This window comes from Macrotis lagotis, chromosome 2, assembly GCF_037893015.1.
Source record: "Macrotis lagotis isolate mMagLag1 chromosome 2, bilby.v1.9.chrom.fasta, whole genome shotgun sequence".
Classification (NCBI taxonomy): Eukaryota; Metazoa; Chordata; class Mammalia; order Peramelemorphia; family Peramelidae; genus Macrotis; species Macrotis lagotis.
The window spans coordinates 121862708-121877221 of NC_133659.1; the positions used below are offsets into that span (position 1 = coordinate 121862708).

General features: G+C 36.2%; 1 protein-coding gene across 2 annotated transcripts in view; it reads left to right on the plus strand.

The window, feature by feature from the left end:
* Positions 1-14514, plus strand: part of RRP15 (ribosomal RNA processing 15 homolog) — a 64664-nt gene that overhangs the window by 23034 nt on the left and 27116 nt on the right. Inside the window, exons 4-5 of one of the 2 annotated variants that reach the window (XM_074222686.1) lie at positions 2624-2825; positions 8996-9165. In XM_074222686.1, coding sequence (XP_074078787.1) covers positions 2624-2825; positions 8996-9165 — 372 coding nt within the window. The remainder of the gene's footprint in view (positions 1-2623; positions 2826-8995; positions 9166-14514) is intronic. The other variant, XM_074222687.1, reaches the window with a different exon arrangement.

Below are 14514 nucleotides of genomic sequence, written 5' to 3' on the forward strand. Positions count from 1 at the left end.
GTTTTTGTAAAGATTTTAGAGTTCCAAATTTTTCTCTCTTCTGTCTTTCCTGCCCCCCCACCCCCAATCAATCTGATAATGGCTATATATGAACAATCATGTCACACATTGGGCCTGAGCTTTGATGGAAACTAGGGATTCTGAGAGACGGAGGTGAGCATGGAATGCTCTCTATACCTGGAGGATGCTCTGAGCAAAGGCATAAAGATGAGAATTAGAATGCTGTCTGAATAGGAAGAAGGCTAGAGGATTAACTAGACTGGAGCATACATGAGGAGAATAATACATAGTTATCCTGCTCTGTTCCTGAATCTCAGAATTTTCCCCTCCTTTCTGACAACCTTCTCACCTACAAGATTCCTGTGACCCCCTTCCTCTAATTGGTAAATTCCTCACAAAGTCTTCTTGTTGAAGCAGTGGCCAGGCCAATCATTTCCTTTTATAACAGGGGAGACCACAAGAACATATAGATAAAATAAATATAAATGTAAAAAGAATAATATACCTAAAGCAGTAAGAGGGAGAGGGCATGAGCAAGGAGGGGTAGGAGGGATCAGAAAAAGTTTCATGTAAGATTCATCTTGGGTCTTGAAGGAAGAGGCTGTTGTGGCAGGAGTTCATTCTAAGAAATAGAGGTAATAGGGAACCATTAGAGTTTTTTGAGAAGGAGATAGTAGCATGGTCAGTCCTTTGCCTTATCAAAAAAATGTCACTTTGGAAGTTGTATGGAATATAGGTTGGAGAAGGAGGCAACATGAAATAGCAAGGCCAATTGGGAGCCTATTATGATAGGACAGGTGAGAGGTGATAAGAGCCCAAACTTAGAGCAATAGCTAGTTGGTTAGAGAGATGGGAGTGAATACAAGCCTTAATGTAGATATGGAATTGATATCATGTAAGTGGTGTCTGAGATGATCCATTGGAATAGTGGCAGCTCATTTCCCTAGGACACTCATTCACCTAGCCAAAAGAATTCGCAGAAATGATTTCTAAAAATGCCCATTCACCTCAGAAAAACAAACACAAATACCCAAGTAGGGGGAAAACATTTAAAATAAAAATTTAAACACTGCACTTTAAACTATAAACCAGATTTATTTTTTTGAAATTGTAGACTCATCTTTTTGAAACAAGTGTCCCCTGGAATACTCTAAATTTGTGAATTTTATATTACTACAATTTCCAAAGCTAAATTGGGGATGACCTAAAGGACAATATAGAAATTCATGGTTAACATTATTAAGTTACAGCACATATCTAATAAAGCCCTTTGCTTAATGAATTGTGTTTAGGAAATCAGTGAAGAAATGTCTTTTACTCCTTGTCTCAAACCTACTCATCCTCATCCCCTCAGGTGACTGATTCTCATAGACTAGATTCGATTCTGGGGACCTGACCTAAAAGGTTCTAATTTTTTTTTGCTTGTTAATGCCTCATCACTATTTCTCCAGGAAATTCTCTAAAGAAAAGCTTGGCTGTATGACTCATGTGTGGGTGACAGAGTCTTTTCTCAAAAAGGTATACAGTGAACAATAGATGTCTTGGGAATGGACCAATTTTTATTTCCTCAGCCAGAGAAAATGTATAAAACAAAAAGGGTTCAGAGAGGAGTAGAAACACAGAGATATAAATCACTAGAATTCTAAGTCTGTTGTGTCCAGCTCTTCAGGAAATAAAGACCCTTGTAGGATCACTTAACAAATATTTCTCATTTCCTCATAACAGCACTATCTCAGCAATCTGTATTCATTTTTATGGAGGGTTGATAGGGTCCAAATCTACCTACACATGACAACCTTTCTGGTACAGGATCCCCCTTTTTGGTGATACTTTTTTCTACCAGAAAGCATGCTGTTCTGGAAGTATTTTTTCCTCTAATTGTCTAGTGCCTAGCTCTTGAATTCAGGACTACCTGTTAGGTTACTTCCAAGGCTAGAAAGGTTCATTTCTCAATGTCTGTAGCCACCCACTGACATTACTTAGAAAAGGAACAGAAAAACAGCTGGAACAAAAATCTTAGTCTTCCCTGGGGTAATTCTATCTATCATAGCCATAACTTTTGATATGGAGATAGGGAGACAAATTTCTTATTCTCCCTATCTCCAGATCTCTACTCTAAAAGTCCAAGTCCAAGGACTATATGTGGAAAGAATCTCAAATAGAGAGGTTGAGCCATTTAGAGACAACAAAGGGAGGAAATTCCTCCTGCAAGATTTCTGTTGTCAGTCATTTTCATGGCAACACTAGTTATTTGAAGCCAATTAGGAAGTTCCATTACCTTTCCAGCAAGGAGGCAGCAACATGTCTAGTTAAATCAGACAGACAGATCTGACCAAGGTCTAAGCTCTATTATCATACTAAGTGGATTAGAAAGACTCATCAGGTTGAACATGGGTTCTCCTGAAGAATATTGGAACAGAACGTTGGTCATATGTTAAAGTGTTAACAGCATACCATTTCTACTTTGAAAACCATTCTAGTTGTGATTTTCATTTTTTATTAGCACCAAATTTTGACTTGGTAGAAAGAATTATTTTTAAATGCACCTAAGTACAGTTTTCTGGTTGTAATCACCTTTTATTATTACTTAATTAGAAGGGGGTGGGGCTTGCCTAATCTACAGGGGTGTGGTGCAATTATTCAATGCTGTTCGGAAGCACCAGAAGAATGTTGATGAAAAAATGAAAGAAGTTGGAGGTTCTGTGAGAAAACGTGCAAAATTGATGTCAACTGTCACCAAGAAAGATTTCATTAGTGTTCTCAGAGGAGTGGATGAAAGCAAAGACAACAGGAGTCCTAAAGGCCAGAATCCAAAAGACACACAGGTAAGAAGTGCTTGTTCTCTAAGGAATGCTTTTGTATTAATGGATAAAATTGACCCCTTTGTCTTGTGGCATTCAAAATAAATACTTGTAGCCTGGAGACATTAGTTCAGTAATAAATTTGAGAACTTCAATAGCAGTGGAAAATGTAACCTTATAAATAATACTATATTACTAGCCTCCCAATTGTGTTAATGGACATTAGGCAAGAATACAAAACATTTATTATGACATCAAATTTTTAAAAATCTCTTCTTGCTCTTTTTGCCTGTGAGTGTAAATTCATGATACATATGTTAGCAATTATTACTGATAAGCAGGGACTGTACAGAATTGACATTCCTCATTTTCAGCATTCTTTGATTTCTGGTCCCATACTAACCCTTTCATTGACTTTTTAGGGATATTATCTGTCTACTGTCAGTCAAAAGTGGATAGATAGAAGTAGTCAGTAACATTTATCTGAATCCAGATCCATGAATTACAGGGCAACTTGGTTTCTCATTGCTCTTTATTTTAAAAGGGAAATGACAACATTGTAGACTCATGCAGTTTTTTTCTTTTGGGGCACACAACACTGCCCTCATTTTTTTTTTTTTAGTAACTTAAGAAATAACTTTAGTGTATGGCTTAGGAAAAATAAAAGGGTTGAGTTTTTGGAGATCATGATAATGTCATATTATATTGTTCATAGCAACAGACAACATATTTTGATTTCCCATTTTAGTGAGAGCTCTGTGGTAGCTTGGCTTTGTTTACTAAATCATTTAGTAAACCCACAGGGGGTTACATAAAATCACATTGTGTTCCACTTGCCACCTGTGGGCTGCATTTTGGACAGCCCTGGTTTATTGGGTAAGGGATTTTCATAGATTCTTGAAAGAAGGAAAAGTGTTAGAAGTCTTTATCCATTTAACCTTACAATCACAAACTGGGCTCTGCAGGCTTGTTGGAACAAAGGCATAAGATGTAATTTTGATTATTATAAAAATAGTTGACTTTCAGTATAAAATTTACTTTATAAGTTATGTAAAATGAGTGCTTCAAATACATGTTCCTATCCCAGGAGTTGTTCTTTTAAAGGTACATTTTAAAATATATTTGCATTTATATTCTGACTTGTGCTTGGTGATAGTAGAATAATGCCAAGGAGATGTACTTTAATCAGTCAAGACACTGTCATGTTTCTGTCATGTGTTTTTTGTTTGTTTTGATGGAGTATGATAAAACACTGTGGCACAGAGAACATTTAGGAATTTCATGCAAGCATTGTGTTCAAGTATTTTTAAATTTCTTTGATTAAATTGCCATTTAGCTTAATTTTGGCATGCATTTCTCAACTTTTTAAAGACTGTTGATCTTTTTAATTTCAAAAGAACAAAATTTTATGTTTATGTGATAGAGGTGCCCACTAGTAGTGTTATTGTAAAGTGACTGTCTAAACATCACATTTGGAAATTCATATTTTTCATTAATCAAAATCACAACAGACTGAAGATTTGCCAGTGATATTTTTATTGAAAGAGGTAAAAAATCATTTGGTTGGAGTTGTACAGAAATGGAGGGAGAGAGTAGATAGTTTGACTTTTCTTTTTTTCCCCTGCACCTCAGAACAATTTATTTATTAATTTAGTCATTCATCTATCTATCTATCTATCTATCTATCTATCTAATAGATATCTATTTATTTTGCGAGGCAGTGGGGTTAAGTAACTTGCCCAAGGTCACACAGCTAGGTAATTATTATGTGTCTGAGGGCAGATTTGAACTCAGGTCTTCCTGACTCCATGGCCAGTGCTCTATCCACTGTACCACCTAGCTGCCCCTATTTCAGAATAATTTAAAAGAATCTTTTGTTCTTGCTTTGATAATTTTTTTGATAGAATAGAATTTATAGTTTTGTCTGCAGCAGATATTGTGTTTTATCATACCACTGACATTTGAACCTCCCATTATATGTATCCCATATTCCCCCTCTCCAAGTTACTACTGATATGGTATAGTATGGCATGACATGGTAGATCAGAAGGCATATTGATCTTCTAAGTCATCTCTTCCCTCTAATCTCTTCCTCAAATGATTTATTCCAATTTAATATCCATAAAACATAAACCAAGTTCATTTTCACTGGTTTTACTTTTGTTTTCTAGATATATTTTAAAAATACTATAATATTTTTGTGATAGTATGACAATATTTAACAAAAGAGTTCATTTCTTCATCAAGAATTCTATATGCCAATGCAGTCATTGGTGCTTACCCCCCCTCCAGTTTTCTCTACTCCTTGGCCTCTATTAAAAAAAAAAAGTTTAGTACAATTATTGTGAAGAATGAACGTCAGTAGTTTAGAAGAGAAGGATTGTTAAGCATTGTAGATCATAGATCATAAATTGAGAACTGGAAGGGACTTGAGGTAATAAATTACAACTCTCATTTTATAGAGAAAGAAACTTAAGGTCCGATAATAAGTGATTTGACTAGGATCACAAAACTATTAAGTGACCAAAATGGAATTTGAACCCATGTCTACCTGACACTAAATCTAGTGGTATAACCTACACAGCAGTTAGAGAGGGCTCAATTGGAGTTATTTATATAGAACTTGTCCAGCAAAATTGACCTGATTTTTCAGCAAACACTCAAGCTATTTAGGTTTGTTCTTTTTTTTTTTTTGCAAGGTAAATGGGGTTAAATGTCTTGCCCCAGGCCACACAGCTAGGTAATTATTAAGTGTCTGAGACTGGATTTGAACTCAGGTATTCTTGACTCCAGGGCCAGTGCTGTATTCACTGCACCACCTAGCCGCCCCCTTACTCAAGCTATTTAGCAATAGAAACATTGAATAGTATGAGTTATCCAAGGATGAGAATTTGGGCCTGACAAAAAGGATGCGCGGAGTAAAGGAATGGAGGGCGCAGGAGAAAGAATATCAAGGTCAAAGATCTTTAGGGAAGTAGTCTATAAATGTCAAATGGCTAATCACTTTAGGTTCAGAAATGATAATGTGAAGCTGTTTTGGAATGAGGAGATAGGTTGAAAGAAGAGAGATAGACTATGAACAAGAAAGGTAAATAGTAGGAGGTTGTGGTCAGAGTTTGGAATTAGGAGATAGAAATTATAGATCAGATGAGGGTAGCTTTTAGAAAGAAAAGGTTGCACAAATATAAGAAAATGTGTCACTAACTCTGGTCCAGGAAAGAGAATGTGCCAAAATTATGAATCCTCCCTGGAGCCTTTGTAAACCTCATTAATGCTTATTGACTCACCTTGCCACTGGGAACATAATACCACAATACCTTCATCTTCTGCTGCCATTACATATAAGGAAATGCTACAGTGGGAGATTCTTGTTAATTAGGACAAGACTACAACTTGAGTTGGGAATATGTTGTAGGTCGATTAAAAATTAAAGAATGACTAATAGAGAATGATCTGGGACCACTGTCCTGTACAAATGTGAACTGCTTTTGTTGTTTTAGTGCTTTTGTTGTTTTTAGTGCAAAAACACTTTCCTTATAGTAATTCTGTGTGATACATAATGAAGATCTTCTCCATTTTACAGATAAGCTACCTGAGAGTCACAGAGGTTAGCTCAGAAAAGACTAAATTTCAAACCCAATTCCTGGGTTCTTTTAATTCTGCTGCACTGCCTGTTCTGGGGTAATCTCTAGGATAATAGATGATAACAGACTGCACAATTTTTTTGATTTGCTGTAGTACAGTAGCTAATCTGATATATAATTTGTATTGTAATAATGTAATTACCTATTGTAACTATATGTGATAATAATTATAATTACCCAGGCAGTTTTCATATTAAATTGAAGTATAGAGAGATTATTCTGTACCATTTCTCTGAGAAATACTTTGAAATGTGCTGCTTGTCATACAGGTTTTTTTCTTGATCAGAGCACTTCAGTCTTTGTGAAATATCTGGGAAGTATGGTACCCAGATTCTACTGGCAGTTGAAAAACTAGTGTACTCACCTGAGGCAATACTCTGATCAGTTAGTCTTAAAAACCTCTAGATAAGGTTCATGCCTTTCCTTTGGGCTGTCCAGATTACATAGAGCACAGCAAGAAGAATGACCTGACTGCTCACTTGGCTGGGATAATCTGAGCTTGACCATCTTCCATCTTTGGAGGACATACAGGCCTTATCAATCCGTTGCCCTGCCATGCATATAGACGTCGGAGCAATCCTGGTTAAGCTCCCATGGCACCCAAGCTCCTCTTGGGCTTTGCCAGCTGCCCCACCATTGCATCCTTAGGCATTCTAGACCTTTCCCTCCACCTTGCAGCTGAACTTTGCTATATAGGGGTTGTTTCCTCTTCTGAGAGTGAGAGGGCAACCAAAAAAAAAGACTATATATTCCAGAGAGTGAGAGGGCTGATGGACTTTTTCTCCTCTCCCCATTACTTTCCCTTTCCCCAAGCATCAGCGCTTGATATGTGGACTGTATTTAATGAGGTTTACATTAACTTTGCATCAGTTGATAAGAGTCATTCCATGCTTCTCTGTGGTCATTGAAGTAATCCTTTCTTTTTAACACTGCAGTACATTATTGACATACCACAGTTTATTTAGCCAGTCTAAAACCTGTGGGCATCTACTCTTTTCTTCATTTCTAGTTCTTCGCTGGTATAAAAAGTGCTGATATAAATATTTTAATGTATATGGGCCTTTTTTTCAGTTATTCTTGGTGTAGATGTCTAACATTTGAATATGAATTATGGGGTAAAGACATTTTAATTCCTTGCATAATTCTAAATTGCCTTTCAAAATATTCGAACCAATTTACAGCTCCATCAATAGCACATTGTGCCTCTTTTTCCACAGCCTCCAACTTTAATTATTTCTAACTTGTCCTCTTTGCATATTTTCTGGAGGTGAGGTAAAACCACATAGTTGTGGTTATCTGAATTTCTTTTATTATTAGTGACTAAATAGTCTTTCATATGGTTGTCAGTAGTTGAGTATAGTAAAGAATGACTAGGACTGCTACTCCAATCACTGTACAGATGTGAACTGTTTGTTAGATTATAGCTGTATAGTATGCGAAGCACTTTTCTTACAGTAATGCTGTGTGGTACATAGTGAAAATATGATCCTCCTCTTTTGTTTTAGTATATTTTGACTTTTTATCCATGAGGGAATGGCTAAGATTGATTTTGTTACTTAATCACATACAAGTACTCTCTAAGAATGTATTCCTGTGTTATATATATCTATGATATACATTTGTTTTTGGTTTCTTCAGTTTTACTTTACTGTACATGCTACAAAAACAAAAGGAAGAGTTTCTATTAAATATTTGCTTGTTTTGTTTGAAATCAGAGACCCTCTGCAAGTTTTTAGGATCCAGATGGGAGTAATTACTTTTCTGGGAATGTGCTAAAAACTTTTTATTTCATAAAATTAGCTATTTGTCAAGGTATTTCTTAATTCTCCTGAGACTCAGATTTTGAGAGAGAGAGAGAGAGAGAGAGAGAGAGAGAGAGAGAAAGAGAGAGAGAGAGAGATGGGTGTGTGTGTATGTGTGTGTGTTTGTGTGTGTGTGTGTGTAGGTGTGTAGGTGTGTGTAGGTGTGTAGGTGTGTGTGTTTCTTTTCCATACCTCTATATGAAGATAGTTCTGTAATGTTAGAATGAATTCATTTCATTATAAAGCCTTCTTCAGTGGCAGAAAAATAAAAGAGTATTAACTTTTTTAAAGTGATATTTTACTAAAAGTATACTGGTTTTGTAATGTAGGTTTTGGTTATGTTTTATTACTCAGAGGTACTTGGAAAAAAAGAGTTAAGCTTGATATAGCTCCTAAAGTGAGTCATGGTCCTTAACTCTTTTAACTCTGTTTCTATCATATCCCCCTTTGTAATAATGGAATATCAATGTATTTTCTTCATAGAAATGTTTTGAGGGCAAAAGTTTGTTGAAACTTTTTTAAGATTCCATAAGAAATTTTAGAGTAGTATAATGATTTTGATGGCACTAACAATAGATATATATGAGTTTTTATGAGTTATCATGAAGTGAGGTGGTGGATCAAGATTATAGTAATAATTAAAGGGAATGAAACCAAGATGACAAAGTAAAGGCAGGAATTCCAGCGAGGTTTCCCTTTCTGAAACCTCTTCTAATTCCTTCAAATAATAATTCTAACCAAATTCTAGAGTGGCAGAACCCACAAAAAGACTGAAAAAATTTTCCAGCCCAAGACAACTTTGAAGATCCATGGGAAGGGTCTGTTGCACCAGCCATCCAGGAACAGAACTTGGGGCATCTTGAGTCCATGGTGGTTCCATACCTCTCAACCAAGGGATTGCCAAGGACAATTGGGAAGGTCAGTAGGAAAACTCTGCTCTGAAAACACTAGGGTGAGAGGAGAATTCAGTCCAGTGCAGATCTCAGTGTAGACCTGGTCCCAGGGGCCCAGGAAAGTGTAGAAATCTGGCAGCTGCTTCCAGAGTATTCAGCCACAGATGGTAATGGGGTTGGGGGAGATTACAGAGATCTCTTTGCTATCTTTGAAGCAGGATTCTGTTGTTTTATCCTTACTCAGATCTTGGTCAGTCTGGGGGCCCCCATCTCAGTTAAAGAAGTACAACAGAGCTAGCTTACTGCCTGTAGCAGAACAGGAACTTTCCTCACAGTTCTAGGACAGAAAAGAGTGCTTGTGGTCATCCACAGACCAGAGCACAAGCCAGGAGGGCAGCCAGAGCCTTTCATAGGATTTTGGAGGAATTTAGAACTTTCAGATTCCTGGGGAGTCTTCCTGAAAAACCTGCAAAAACACTCAGAAGCTGGGGAGTGTGTCCAGCACTCTGGAAGCAGAACTCCATGTTAATGAAGCATTAAAATCAATTCATAGGTTTGGGGAAATGAGCAAACAACAGAAAAAAAAATCTGATCATAGACAATTACTTTGGTCCTGTAGAAGAACCAAATACACACCTAGAAAAGTATAAAGTCAAGGCTTCTGCATTTAAAGTCTCCAAGAAAAATATGAATTGGTCTTAGATTATGGAAGAGCACAAAAAAGAAAATCAAGTAAGGGAGGTAGAGGAAAAATTGGGAAGAGAAATGAGAGTAGTGTCAGAAAAACAAAAATTGAGTCAGCACTTGGTGAAGTAGATACAAAAAAAAATTAGTGAGGAAAATATTTTGACCAATTTGGGGCAAATGGAGAAAGTAAAGCAAGACCAATGAGAGGAATGCCTTAAAAAGCAGTTTTGACTGAATGGAAAAGGAGATACAAAAGCCCTCTGAAGAAAATAATTCCTTATATTGTATTTCACTGGAATTAAGGGAAGCTTAAGACTTTGCGAGAAATCAAGAAACAATTTTTAAAAATGAAAAATTTGAGGAAAACATGAAATATCTCATTGGAAATTAGTTAATCTGGAAAACAGATCCAGGAGAGATAATTTAAAAATTATTGAACTATCTAAAAGTTATGACTAAAAAAAGGAGTCTAGACTTCAAGAAATTCTCCAGGAAAGACATCCCCCCCCCCCCCCAAAGCCTCCCTTAAGTCAAAGAGAAAATATCACAAGCACCAAAAACAAGTCAGACATAGGGGTGCTATAATCAGGGATATACAGAATTTAGCAGCTCCTAAATTAAGGACTCATAGGGCTTGGAATATGATATTTGGAAGGCAAAAGAGTTTGAATTACAACTGAGAATCAACTACCCAGCAAAACTGAACATCCTCTTTCGGGGAAAAGATGGACATTCAGTGAAATAGAGGACTTTAACACTTTCCTGGAGAAACAATCAGAGCTGAACAGAAAGTTTGATCTTCAAGTACAGAACTCAGGTAAAGCATAGAGAAGGTGGACGGGAAGGGCAAATTATGAGGAATTTAATGATGCTGAACCTCTTGTATTCCTGCATGGGAAGATGATACTGATAACGCATGTGAACCATCTCATATATTAGGTCAATTAGAAGGAGGAGCTATAGCAAGGCATAGAAAGGAGTTGAATATGAATGGTTAATATATTATAAAGATAGAGTTAATGGGCTAGAAAGGAATGTTCTTAGAGAGGTGGAAAGAAGTAGAATGGGGAAAGTTATATCACAAAAAAGAGACAAGAAAAAACTTGCAATGGAGTAGGAGGGGGGGAATGAGTGAGCCTTAGTATCTTTATTTTTTATTATATAAATATTTTATTTGTTTCCCAGTTATATACGATAGTAATTTCTACCAATTATCTCTTTGCAAGGTTTTGAATTTTAGAATTTTTCCCTTCTCTTCCTTCCCCCTCCCCACAGTAGAAGACAGTCTGATAATCTTTACATTGTTTCCATGTTATGCATTGATTAAAATTGAATATTTTGAGAGAAGAAAACATATCTTTGCGAAATAATTAAAATATTAGAGGTAGCAAAATTATGTAGTACATAAGACAACTTTTTTAAAAAACTAAATCATCATCATCATCATCATCATCGGTCTTTGTTTAAACTCCACAGTTCTTTCTCTGGATACAGATGATATTCTCCATCGCAGGTACCCTCAAATTGTCCCTGATTATTGCACTGATGGAATGAACAAGTCCATTAAGGCTGATCATCACACCCATGTTGCTGTTAGGGTGTATTGCTGGATCAAAGGGTATGCACATTTTTGTTGCCCTTTGGGTGTAATTCCTAATTGCTCTCCAGAAAGGTTGGATCGGTTCACAACACCAACAATGCATTAAATGTTCCAGATTTCTCATATCTCTTCCAACATTGATCATTGTCCTTTGGTCATATTGACCAATCTGAGAGGTGTGAGGTGGTACCTCAGAGATACTTTAATGTGCATTTCTCTAATCAGTAATGATTTAGAGCAATTTTTCATATGACTAGCTAACTTTGATTTCCTCATCTACAAATTGCCTTTGCATATCCTTTATGACCATTTGTCAGTTGGGAAATGGCTTGATTTTTTTATAAATTTGACTCAGGTGAACCTTACTCTCATCAAAATTGGCTAAGAGAGGAAATAACATACACTCATCTGGGTATAGAAATCTGTCTTACCCTAGAGGAAAATAGGAGGGGAAAGGGATGGGAGAAAGTGAGGGGCAGGGGGGATAAGTGATAGAAGAGAGAGAAGATCATTGGAGAGGGTAGTCAAATACAATATACTTTTGAGGAGGGACAGTGAAATGAGAGAGAGAATAGAATAAATAAGAATGGGGGGAATGGGATGGAGGGGGAAACAGCTAACTATGTCAATAGTGAAGAAAAAAATATACACCTCATTACACAAACATAGTTTGTGTAATGAGGTGTATATCATTCCCTGGCAGACCACATTTGGCCCTGTCTATAGTGCCTGACATGAGTTAAATTCATACGCAAGCAAGTCATTTCCCAATTGACAAATGGTCAAAGACTATGCAAAGGCATTTCTTGGATGAGGAAACCAAAGCTATCTATAGTCATATGAAGAATTGCTTTAAATCATTATTGATTAGAAAAATGCAAATTAAAACACCTTTGAGGTACCACCTTATACTCTCAGATTGGCCAATATGACCAGAAAGGATAGTGATCAATGTTGGAAAGGGTATGGAAAATCTGGGGTACTAATGCATCCTTGGTGGAATTGTGAACCGATCCAGCCTTTCTGGAGAGCAATTTGGGATTATGCCCACAGGGCAATAAAAATGTGCATACCCTTTTATCCAGCAATACCACTACTGGATCTGTATCCTGAAGAGATCATGAGAAAGGGTAAAAATCCCACATGTACAAAATGATTTATAGTACCTGTTTTTGTAGTGGCAAAGAATTGAAAATTGAGGGGATGGCCATCACTTGGGAAATGACTGAACAAATTGTAGTAAATATGTATGTGGTGGAACACTATTGTTCTATAAGAAATCATGGGGGCAGGATTTCAGGAAACATGGAAAGACTTGCATGAGTTGATAGTGAGTGAGATGAGCAGAACCAAAAGAGTATTATACACTCTAACAGCAGCAACATGCTAATCATGGCTGCAAATGTAAAGATTGTATTCTGTTGGGGTGAGGAATGAGGGAAGGGACGTAGGGAGAAAAATTGTAAACCTCAAAATCTTGCAAAAAAAGATTGGTAGAAACTGCCAATGTATATAAAATGGTTTTATTTAAAAAATTTATTAAAAAAAAGACTTCCTCAGTTTATAAATGATCCAGAGATGAGCAGTTTTCACATGAGGCAATCTATTTAAACATATATATTTAAATGCCATTCTTGATATGAGAAATGTAGGTTGGAACTGAGGTACTCCCTTAGATATTGGATTGGCTGATAGGATGGAAGGAGAAAATGACAAATGTTGAAAGGGATATAGGGGAAATTGAGACTTTGAGGCACTATTGGAGGAGTTGTGAAATGTTTAAACAATTCAACAAAGGACTATAAAACCAAGCTTCCCCTTTTGCTGTTACTAGGTCTATATTCCAGAAGAGGTGAAATATGGGAAGAAAAGAATCTATATGTATAGGGATATTTATAACAACTCTTTTCTGGTGGCAGGAAGCTGGAGATTAAGGGGGTGCCCAGCAGTTGGGTAATGGCTAAACAAATTGTGGTATGTGATTGGGATGAAATGCTGTTCTGTTATGGGCAATGATGAACAGGATGCTCCCAGTAAAAAACTTAACAAGCAGATGCAATGGGAAATGTACCTTATACAGAGTAACAGCAGGATGATGAGATCAAAATGACCTACCTTTTTCATCAATGCTGTGACCCAAGAGAACTCTGAAGAACTTAGAATGCAGTCTATCCCAAAGATGGTGTCTGAATATAGACTTGAAGCATGTTCTTTTTTTCACTTTATTTTTCTTAAGTTTTTTTTTTTTATTAGGGAGAGGGTTTTGTTTATTTTTACAATTTTGCTATTGTAGTAATGTTTTTTCATGGCTACATATTTTTAACCTATACCAAGTAACTTGCTTTCTCAATGATGGGGAGTGGGATGAGAGGAAGGGAGATAATCTGGAACTCGAAAGTTTTGGAATTAAATGTTGAAATTAGTTTTCGTATGTAGCTGGTGAAAAAAATTTAGAATTAAATAAAAATTTAAAAAAATAATAATGAAAGTATCATTTGGAAGAGTAGGAGCTCTCCAGTAGAACATGAATTTTCCCTTTTGACTTTGAGATATTGATAAATTATAAGGAGGAAAAAATCCCTTATTTGGACTCAGAAAGTTGATTAATAATTGTGTTACTGGGCAAATCCACTTAACTTTGTTGGGCCTCAGTTAAATGAGATAGTTTCTAGGGTCCCTTCAATTCTAATTCTTTGATGCTGTCATTGATAGTGCCTAAAATATTTATTTAATTTTCTCACACATAAAAAACATCTGTAGTTAAATTGCCTTCAGGTTAATCTTCAAGAAAATGGTAGATTTTTGTTGTGTTCCATTTGGTATTCACTTCTAAATAAGCATGGTATTTTGGGGCAGTTTGTATGGTGGAGGGTATAGAATATCCTCCATCTATTGCAACATCTGAAAAGATTTATACAATAGATTGTCAGTTTTTAAATATCACCAAGGCATGGATTTAGAGTTCATATACTATTTTGGAGTCAAGAAACCAAATGTTAAAGTAAAAAAGTGTCAGAGTCAGACACTAAAATTACCTCAAAATCTCAAAATTGAAAAGGACCTCATATGTCATTATTTAGACCAGAG